The sequence below is a fragment of the Triticum aestivum genome, chromosome 5D (genome assembly GCF_018294505.1).
Source record: "Triticum aestivum cultivar Chinese Spring chromosome 5D, IWGSC CS RefSeq v2.1, whole genome shotgun sequence".
Taxonomy (NCBI): domain Eukaryota; kingdom Viridiplantae; phylum Streptophyta; class Magnoliopsida; order Poales; family Poaceae; genus Triticum; species Triticum aestivum.
The window spans coordinates 557,400,613-557,410,630 of record NC_057808.1 but is presented as its reverse complement, the minus strand read 5'-3'; the positions used below and the strand labels follow the sequence as shown (position 1 = coordinate 557,410,630).

Sequence of the window (10,018 nt, the reverse complement as noted above, 5' to 3'; positions counted from 1 at the left end):
GTGTTTTATTAAATCATGAACATTTTATGAATGTGTGACCTTTTTCGAAATATTTCGAACATTTTTTAAAATTGTGAACTTATTTAAAAGCCATGAACATGTTTTGAATCGACGAACAGGTTTTGAATTTTGGGGACAATATTTGAATTTCACGAATAATTTCTGTTTTGTGAACAGTTTTTTGAAATGTACGATTTTTTTTCGAATTCATGAACATTCTTTTTGAATCAGAGGAAACTTTTGAACAGATAATTTTTTTAATTTTCTAGAACAAGTATTGAAATTCATCATATAACTTTATGTTTTTTGTGGACCATTTAAAAAATTGCATGGACATTTGGATTCGGGAAATTTTGTTATAATCCATGAACAAATTTTTGAATATGGAAACATTTTTAAAAATTGTGAAAATTAATTGAATAAGGTAAAAAAAATTCAAAATAACGAACGTTTTTTAACAAGTTTTGTGATTTCTTGAATAAATTTTGAAAACCATGACCATTTTTTGTCTGAATTCACGATCATTTTGTGATTTCTTGAACATTATTTTTCAAAAGTCAAAATCCCGAATTACTATAAAAATGAAAAAAAATCATAAAAAAAAAATTCAAAAACAAGAAAAACGGGGGGCATCCCGTGGCACTCATGGGTCGGCTCAACAGGGTGCACGGGCGCAGTGGCTAAATCCAGCGGATGCTATCTGGAGCGCAGGGCGCCCCATAACGCCGTTGCACGCACCCCTTGCCCATGTGGGGCGTGAGGTCCCTCGATTTTTTTTTCTTTTATACTTATTATTCTGTTTCCTTTTTTGTTTTTGTTTTTCAATTTTCTTTTTTTTTTGTTTTCAAAGCGAGCGGTGCAAAAAAATGAGGACAAGGCAACGCCAGGTAGTATTCGAACTCGCGATCGCACTATTGTCTTCTTGGCACACAGGCAAGACGAATTCCTTAACGCTTTCTAAATCGGTTGATCGGGTTATTTTTCCTTTTTTTAGGGATTTCTTGAAAATATTGAATATACATTTCTAAAATGCCGAACATTTGGCCAAACACGCACGAGTTTTGAAAAACGAGGAGGACTCGGCGCAGTTGTCGCCATATAGAAGGGGGACGCTACGCATCGGCCGGCAGATCTTTTAAAGAGATCCGCCACCTTCGCATCCGTTTGATTGGGGCCATCCAGTGGCGTGGCTCCTTCCTCATCATTGCAACAGACCTCTTGTTGCAGAAACATTGGCAAAGAGGTTCTGTTGCAGAGTTTTTTTTTTCGTCTGAACTCTTTTGAAACATGAGTGTCGTTGCGGAAAGGACTTTTGCAATAGTTGCGAATTTTTTTTTGGTCTTAACTTTTTGCCAACATGGGAATTGTTCTGGAAGGACTTCTGCAACACAGAGGATGTTGTAGAATTTTTTTGTCTTAGCCTTTGTGCAACATGGGTGTTGTTGGGGAAGGACTTCTGCAACATGGGTGTTGTTGCGGAAGGAATTCTGCATCTAGTGTTGAAGGTCCTGGCCGGTTGTGCGTCGGCCGATCAAGCTCGTATCTGACGGTTGCGCATGCGACGGAAGCTCGTATGACGGCTGTGCATGCGAGACGTGGATCTGCCGAATTAAGTGGTCGAGCATTATCCTCTACCACTGCAACAAAGGTCGTGTTGCGGTAATTTTCTGCAACACAGGTCATATTGCAGAAATTTTTGCAAAATATAGGTAAAGTTACATTTTTTTTGTAACAGGGGCATTGTTACAAATTTTTTTCTTGCAATGGAGGTCATGTTGCAAATTTTCTTTTTGCAATAGAGGTCTTATTATAGTTTTTTGTACAACAAAGTCCTCGCTCAATTAATTATTTTCGTAATAAAGGTTTTGTTACAGTTTTTCTGCAATAGAGATCTTGCTGCAGAAAGGAGAGATTGTAGGGAGTCAAGTCCACCCCGTGAGACGCGTGGCATCCAAGCAAGACGCGGACGTGAAAGGCTCTAAGTCAGAGTCGCACTGTATATGTCCAGCGTGGCGTGAAATCACAATGAAGCGATCGAACGGTGCAGCGCCCGGCGGACGCGCAAGCTATAATCAGCCGACTGATTAATAACGTTTCCTCATATAGAAACCCCTCAAAATAAAAGGAACCCCTCCGACCGCCGCAGCCGGCCAGCCAGGCTGCCGTGGCGCCGCCCTTCCCCTCCCCTCATTCCCTGCCCGCCACGTCTGCTGCTGGCGTGCTCGGCCTCCTGGAGACCCCGCCGTCCAGAGCGCCTCTCCCTCCCTCGGCAGTACGAACAGGGGCGAGTGGCCTCCCCCCTCCGGCCTGCGGCCTCTGCTTGAGGCCTGAGCTGCCTCGCCGCGCCGCGCCGTGGAGGAACGCCGAGTCGAGCTCGCTGCTCGCCTGCTCATCTGCTCCGGTGCTCCTGTTCCTCCCGGAACGGATTTGGTAACTTGTAATCTAGCTAGCTCCCGAGTCCTCAAAAATGCATGTGCTGGACTGAACCTGAACCTGAACCGATGCATTTTATTATTAGTTCAATTTCATTTCATGCTATAGTAGTAACAGAAGATGATAGAGATACTTTACGTCGATGAATGACCCAAACCCATTGAATATTTGGCTATCTTCTGTAGCATAGACATACAGAGTGCCTGGCTCTGAGTATGACTGCAGCTATGACACTGCCATATCCCCCTGCAAACTGATCGAATGTAATGCCTGAAAACAGGCCGTGCATTTTTCCACTTGCCAAATCTACCGTCATTGCCCTCGGAAATTCAGGACATGCCAGACTACTCAATGTATTCCTAATCCCTGGTCTTATACAAAACAAATTTCTCACGGACCAATCCACACTGTAATATCTACTGTAACAGAGAGTCCCGGAAAATTTTGAACTGTACTCGTGGGAGAAGGAAAGGCGGAGAGCATATATACACACCAGGTGAGTTCCTTGGCACGCGACGCTGAATATTCTCGTTTGATTGCAGAGACTTCTGAGTAGACGTCTGGCATTGTGGGTCGATCTTTTGGTGTCTCTGTGGAGCATGAGAGACCAAGCTGAACAAGCTGCATAATGCAGCTCAGCAACTCCACCATTGCATGGTTTCCATGGTCCAGGCCTTCGTCTCCGGATCTCGGGATTATGAAGGTAGGATCAAGTATATCACGGATCTTTTTGGGGAATGCATTTCCCACAAATTTCTGAAGGGTCAGGCCATTCTTGAACAACACATCTGTTGGGCATTTCCCCGTGAGCATTTCTAGGATGATAATTCCATAGCTATAGACATCGCCCGCTGTTGAGATCTTGTTCCCGATGCCATACTCTGCATTGTTTAACATTGAGTTATCTTACAACATTGATTACTGAAAACCATGCAAGTTTCCTTTTAAAGAATGGAAAAGTAAAACTTGAATGATACTAGGGAGTGAGGAAAGCTAATAATAATATAGTGAATGTTTACCTGGTGCAATGTTTCCAACTGATCCTCTTGGTCCTTGTAAGCTCGTGGAAGTAATAGTACTTGAAAGAGTTATGACTTTGAAGGAACTTAGCTAACCCAAAGTCACTGAGACGGGCACCCATGTCATCATCTAGAAGCACATTGCTAGGCTTCAAATCATAATGGATTACAGGGGGCCACACAGCTGTTATGCAAATATCCAATGCAGCAGCTATGTCCTGCTATTGTTACTCTAAATCTGCCAATCAATGTGAATATCGACGTCTACAGCTATGGTATGGTGCTTCTAAAGCTGGTGGCTGGGAGTTGTACAAGGGATGACAAAGTTATCAAACTGAAACATTTTTGTCCAGGATGTAAAGAACCTTAGCTACTGGAGATGCTAGGAGTATAATGGATGCTAAGCTTCTTAGACAGTTCCATACCAAGCAGGTGATAATCATGATGACAAATTCTGTATCGGACTTAACCCTCTGTTGGCCTTTAACTTGATAAACCAATTCATCATGCTTTTAGGTTCTTTTCCACATCGACCATGTTCCATCATTTTCAGAATTCTTTCAATCAACACCTTACTAATAGTCTATCATAGTTTCTCAAACGATATGTCCAGTTTTTATTCCAAAAAAGAGAGAAAGAAAATTGCCTTCGACAAAGGAAAGCAGAAAGCAACAGAGTGCCTGACTCTGACTGCACTCCACTCGACCACTCCTAGTTTATCTCCTGAATGTGAAGTTCTGAACTAATTTACCTAATGCAGCTTTGACACATTGACACTGCCACATACCTGTTAAGCCACAAGCAACAGCAATGTATCTTGCCTTCAACCTGATAAAATCTTATGCCTGTAACAGCTACATGTTCCATTGCCCTCAGAAATTCAGAACATGCCAGATTAATGAATATATTCATATACCTGATGCTAGACAGAACTGATCTCTCACAAAACAATTCACACTGCGTGTAGGATAGAAAAAGTTCTTAAACATTAAACCGTAATATTTGGAGAAGGAAAAGCAGAGAACATATATATATATATACCGATAGTGATGTCGCACGTTGCAACTGCCCGCCAAAGAACTCACTGTCAATGTAGAACTTCAGGAAGGTGGGCCAGCTGGAGTACATCTTGAGCCCCTGGTGGAGCGCCTCGTTGACGAGCATCTCATCCAGCGGCCACATGATCTGCACAGTGCTGTGGGAGAAGCCGCACCATGGGAAACCGATCAGACACGTTGAGCGCTGCTTCAGCAAAACGTCGATACAGACCACATGAAAATTGTGCCGTAAGAATGCAGAGCACAACATTCTGAAAGAAGAATGCAGAGCGCGCCTTGCTCTCCGTACTCCGTGAGACATCTGCAGATGAGGACACCGGCAAATTAGAATATAGCGTTTGTGTAATTAGAGGACAACTGCTAATGCCAATTCAGAATCATTCTCGATAAAAAAAAATGACAATTCAGAATGTATCATCAGACGTAACAACAGGGTGCCACTGTTCTAACTTTAGGAACAACTGGCAGCAGGTGTCCAACATACTTACTCTTGTATAATATAACACATTCAGAATAAATCATACAATGTCACTACAAGTCTACAATTACCACAAAAAAATCCTTGACATCCTTATGCCGCAGACTGAGAACACTTTTTCTTCCGCAGTTTAGCACTCAGTGGATTTACATTTTTCTTGATGAAGTATCAGCAGTGCAACAAAATGTAAAGCGCACGCATACCCTGTAACTTGATAGAGGAATGCAGTTCACTTAGCATGTAGCATGTGGTGCTTAGTGACAAAAGGTGACCCCTGCAATTAGGCTTGGGTACCATTCAGTGGTTTGTCGAACCAACAAATTTATTCCTCCTTACAAGTCATCCTCAGTGACCATTATTTTTCCTTGGAGTAGCCCAAAACGGATTCTGCAATTTCAAGAGAGCCAGTAAGATCTGGTGCCACTAGAATATGGGCATTAGTGACTATACTATTTTCTTCTAATAAAAGCACATGATGAATCTGATAACTGGTCATTTATTTCCGTACATATATATTTAAAGAAGCAAGGTATAACGGAATTGTGAAAAATCTGGCCACATCATATATAAAGACTGATCAGTAACAAACCTTGAGCTGCAGATGTAACAAATTAATGCCAAGGACATCATAACCGCTGGCTTCATTTCCTTGAAGTAGAAATGCTACAAGACTAACTTCCAAGAACAGCATTCCTGAATCAGTAAACATTGAAAGAACATCAATTCCAGGAAAAATGATCTATCAATAAATTCCATTCAAGCAATAAATTAACTGTCATACAGGGGTAAGAGATACAGAAAATATACTACAGTGTAACACATGAGCTACATTACTGATGACAGTGTAGGTTAAAATTCACATGCATAAGAGCAGGGGTTGCTCGTTCAGTTGTTCCTTAGATCGATAGCATTACTCAACACATACATCTGAGATCTGGATCTAACTACTAGGCCAATTAGTGTGTACTCAAACAATCTGAATCCAATACCAGGCTATTGTGTCGTTGTTCACAGTTCTGCTAATAACTTGAGTAATTACCAGCTTCGATCAAAGCTCGACACACACATTCAGTTGGAAAACTGAAACACCAAAAGGCAAAACGTATGCACTCAAAACGAAGCTATCTGATGACAAGTCAACCTAACCTGTGTCCATTTATTCTACTTCCCATTCAAACATTAACAAGCATACAAAGGTTGCACTGTTTATTAAGACTTAAGGCCTGCTTGGATTGGGGAATTTTTTGTGTGTGCTCCACAGTACTTAGCTCAGTTCACACAAAAATTACACCCAATCCAAGCAGAGCCAGACATGAAATTTATCTCGACGAACGCATCCTCGGATGCCAGGAAGAAGAGTGCATACATGGAACGCATGGACAAACAACAGGACAAGAACTTATTGACCCAGAAACAAGAAACATATTCACAATACGTTGGCAGATCACGGTGACATACAGACTCGCATTCACTAGCACAACATATCTTCCAGAGTATCAAGAAACAGAACCTATCTACTAAAGATGTACCCATAAATAACCAAGCAGATAACCACTGACGGCACCAAAATTTCTGGACAGAATACAAATGAATCGTTGATTGACCAGACCAATCGGCTATCCCTGCAGTAGGTAATATCAGAGCTTAAATGGGATGAACCCACCCACCGAGATGACAAGGAGGAGGAGCACGTAAGCGCAGGGAAGGAGGTACCAGGCGAAGACGCGGAGGCGGCCATCACGGCCGTGGCCGGGCAGGCAGAAGGCAGTGGCCAGCTCCACCGGCACTGCGACAAAGAGAACAAAGGCAAGGATGGCATAGTATGCTGCCTTGTAGTGGGCGAAGACAGGTCCGGCGGCCGGCAGGTGGAGCACGGTGGTGAGGGCCAGGACAAGGGTGAGGGAGCCCAGCCCCCACAGCGCGCGCCCCAGTTGTGCTACCGCCGGTGGCGAGGCAGAGGGTAGCATGGAGTGCAGTATGTTGATTATGGTGGATTGATCGATCTCCATGGTGGGTTGACCGATCTCCAGGTCGGGCATAGCGTTGTCCCCGACGGCGTTGCCTTGGTGTTGGGGCAACACGGTCCCCATGGTGTGGAGCGATCTTGATTCTGATTGAGTCGTCGTGTGTGGGGAGGGAGATCTGAGGCAGGAAGAGAGAGTAGGGGATCTCCATGTCAGCAGCAGCTTAAAATAGATACAGAGACAATGATACATACTGCTAGAATTGAAGTCCAGTCTAACTCTGCTGGGCTAATTTGCGCTCTAATCTCTAAATTAACAAGGCAGGCCCTTTCTACTGAAGTACGTTTTTACAGATCTAAGAGGTGTATGCGACGGAAAGAATTATCCGGACACAACATGCCGACATAGTATACTGCCACATACTGCGACGGAAAGAATTATCACTATGGGCCTTAAGTCGCCTCTGGGCTTTGGGCCCTTAACTGAGCCGCCATCTTCAACCTTGGTCTTGGGCTTTGAGTACACTCATAGGTATAACCCGGCCCCTCCTGGGCGGGTCATACCAGTAGTTATATCCCCAACATTAGGCCCCAGATTGATTTGGACTGGTTCATGTCAATCTTCAACACTTCGAAAAAATCTTCTGGTTCTCGCTTATGAATTTTTTTGTAACCCGCCATGACGTCATCCTTAGAACCCGCAGTAACCTGCCATGATGTCACCTGTCATAAATGAACATTTTATCCGATATATCTCAACGGATCTTTTTCTCAATGACCGTCCCGAAAATCGAGGCGTCCTTGTAGCTGGATAACTTAATTTTTCGGCCTCCTTGTTTTTCGCGCCCACTTATCAGTCTTCCCCTTATAAATAGGCACGACTGGTCTTTCTTCATTCTCCCCCTTTCCATCGTCTTCTTCCTTTCGCAACCCCACTGCCGCTCGAGCTTCCACCGCCGCCGCAGCGCACCCCGTCTTCGTCGACCTTGGCCGCTGCATCGACCTGAATCTGTCTAGAGAACGGCGGCGCCCCTCCGCAGAAGATCTGCTGCTGTAAGTTTTCTCCTTCCCGCCCCTTAGATCTGCATTAGGGTTTCGCGGGTTCATGTGTTCTTCATATTTCATCACATTATCTTCGTAGTTCCTCCTCTGCGGCCTCTTTTGATCCAAGAATAATATGGAACCCATGCGGTAGCTGTTTAGCATCCGTTTTTGGCGCTAGCAGATCCTCTTTCTTTGAACAGAACCTTCATTAGAACGCATGCACTCTGCAGTACCATATTTTTAGGTCTAGAAATATTTCTTTTCCGAACGGCCATTTGATCCAAAATAATAACTGTAGTTTGTGAAACCTGTTTATGCCATACTTAGGCAAAAATCTGGACTTGTTAGATCGCTCTAGCCATGGCGACTCTTATCACCGGTTTAAAGAGACAATGCTTATTTGATAACCTTGAACACCCATGACGGTTTAAACAATCTTAACGGCTTATAGAACCTATGGCGGCTTAAATAACCGTGACATAATTATCCTTATACCATTAGGCCCCTTCATAAGCCGCCATCTTGAATATACCTGTCGTATTTTTTCTTTCCGGCTTAAATTTGAACCGGTATTTTATTCTTTCTCAGGCCTCCATCACAATGGCACCCAAAGCTCCCACTTCTTGCAACTGGGTTAAATCCATTGTCACAGACAGCACTCTTGATGATTATGTGAAAACCGGCTATCTGCCAAAGAAGGAAACCATGTCTTATCGTGGTCCAAACCTGGAGGAGGAATTCCCTCAACCCAAAGAGGGGGAAGTTATTGTTTTCACGGATCATATGAACCGGGGTTTCTCTCCACCCGGCTCAAAAATCTTCAGAGATGTGTTGCACTTCTTTGATCTTCGCCCACAAGACATCGGACCCAATTCCGTGTCTAACATCTGCAACTTCCAAGTATTCAGTGAAGTTTATCTTGGAGAAGAACCCAATATTTTACTCTTCAGAGAGTTATTCTATTTGAACCGCCAGAATGAATGCGCCAGCGGCCAGAGCTTAGAACTTGGTGGTGTCTCGATCCAGCGTCACAGGGACGTAATCTTTCCTTATGCCAACCCACCAAGTCATCTAAAAGACTGGAATCAGACATGGTTTTACTGCGAAGACACCTCTCCGGCTGGTGAGAACCCTTTGCCCGGGTTTCACGCAGTACGTCTTGGGCCCAACCACCCGCTTCCAGACAAGATTACAGCCACCGAACGCAAAACACTCGCCCCCACTTTAGCTAAGATCAAAGCTCTTCTGGGGAACGGTTTAACTGGCATCGACCTGGTCTGGGTCTGGCTCGCCTAGCGAGTTATTCCATTGAGCTACCGCCCCGGCTTGCTGTGCACCTACTCAGGCAAGAAGGATGATCCTCTGCGGCACAGCCCTGATGACGTACCTGAAGATGTGATCAATGAGATGACAAAATCCCTTTTGAACGAGAGCTTGGCAGATTGCGGTAAGGTGGGCCTGGCCCCCTTCCGCGAAGCTAACCCGACTCCAAAGGTAAACCGCCCATCTGAACAAATTACTTGAGTCTTTCAATATTTTACCCGTACTCATGCTTCTGTTACTCTCACAGGCGGGTGATAAATTCTGGAAGGTCAAATATGACCATGAAGCTGCAAAGAGAGCCAGGAAGACCAAGAAAGCCGCTAGGAAAGAGGCTGCCAAAAAGAAGGGCAAGAAAGCTACCGCCTCTGACTTACTTCGGCTAGAAGACTCTTCTGAGTCGGAGGTAGCCCTTGATTCTCTTGGCTCCTTTTTTAACTATCTTATTGACACTGATTCTCAGTAGGAGGACACAGGATCCAGCCAAAACAAGGCTGAAGAGGTAACTATCCTTTCCTCCGACTCCGAGCCTTTGCCAAGACAGAAAATCCGCAGAGTAACCCGGAAAGTAAGATTTTCTCATCCCTTAGCTTATCAAGACCCTCAATTTCTTTTGAAGCAACAGATACACGAGAACCGGAGGCAAACCCGGACCAGCAAGGACGCGGAGCTCTCCTCCGGCTTGCCAAACACCCCAAAGAAG

The 10,018-nt window shown here is 44.3% G+C and overlaps 1 protein-coding gene and 1 pseudogene across 2 annotated transcripts; both read right to left on the bottom strand.

Moving 5' to 3' along the window:
- Nucleotides 1-1,840: 1,840 nt before the first annotated feature.
- LOC123121218 (serine/threonine-protein kinase PBL27-like) lies at nucleotides 1,841-4,634 on the bottom strand (annotated as a pseudogene).
- A 187-nt stretch (nucleotides 4,635-4,821) lies between these two features.
- On the bottom strand, nucleotides 4,822-7,201 carry LOC123123847 (uncharacterized). 2 transcript variants are annotated; one of them, XM_044544479.1, is made up of 4 exons: nucleotides 6,702-7,201; nucleotides 6,518-6,610; nucleotides 5,578-5,681; nucleotides 4,822-5,375 (listed from the first exon to the last, which is right to left on the bottom strand). In XM_044544479.1, exons 1-3 carry the CDS (start codon nucleotides 7,076-7,078, stop codon nucleotides 5,660-5,662), a joined length of 492 nt encoding a protein of 163 aa, XP_044400414.1. In that variant the 5' UTR covers nucleotides 7,079-7,201; the 3' UTR covers nucleotides 4,822-5,375; nucleotides 5,578-5,659. The 2 variants fall into 2 exon arrangements, with proteins under 2 accessions (XP_044400414.1, XP_044400415.1); XM_044544480.1 differs by lacking the exon at nucleotides 6,518-6,610 and having other exon boundaries at nucleotides 6,656-7,199.
- Nucleotides 7,202-10,018: the final 2,817 nt, after the last annotated feature.

What these genes read in the sequence shown, in the direction of transcription:
- LOC123123847 (XM_044544479.1), bottom strand. Translation starts at nt 7,078, where the DNA reads ATGGGGACCGTGTTGCCCCAACACCAAGGCAACGCCGTCGGGGACAAC. An exon ending in CGCCTCCGCGTCTTCGCCTG is followed by an intron (nt 6,611 to 6,701) that starts GTACCTCCTTCC and finishes TACCTACTGCAG; the next exon opens with GGATAGCCGATTGGTCTGGT. An exon ending in ATCTGCTTGGTTATTTATGG is followed by an intron (nt 5,682 to 6,517) that starts GTACATCTTTAG and finishes TTACTGATTCAG; the next exon opens with GAATGCTGTTCTTGGAAGTT.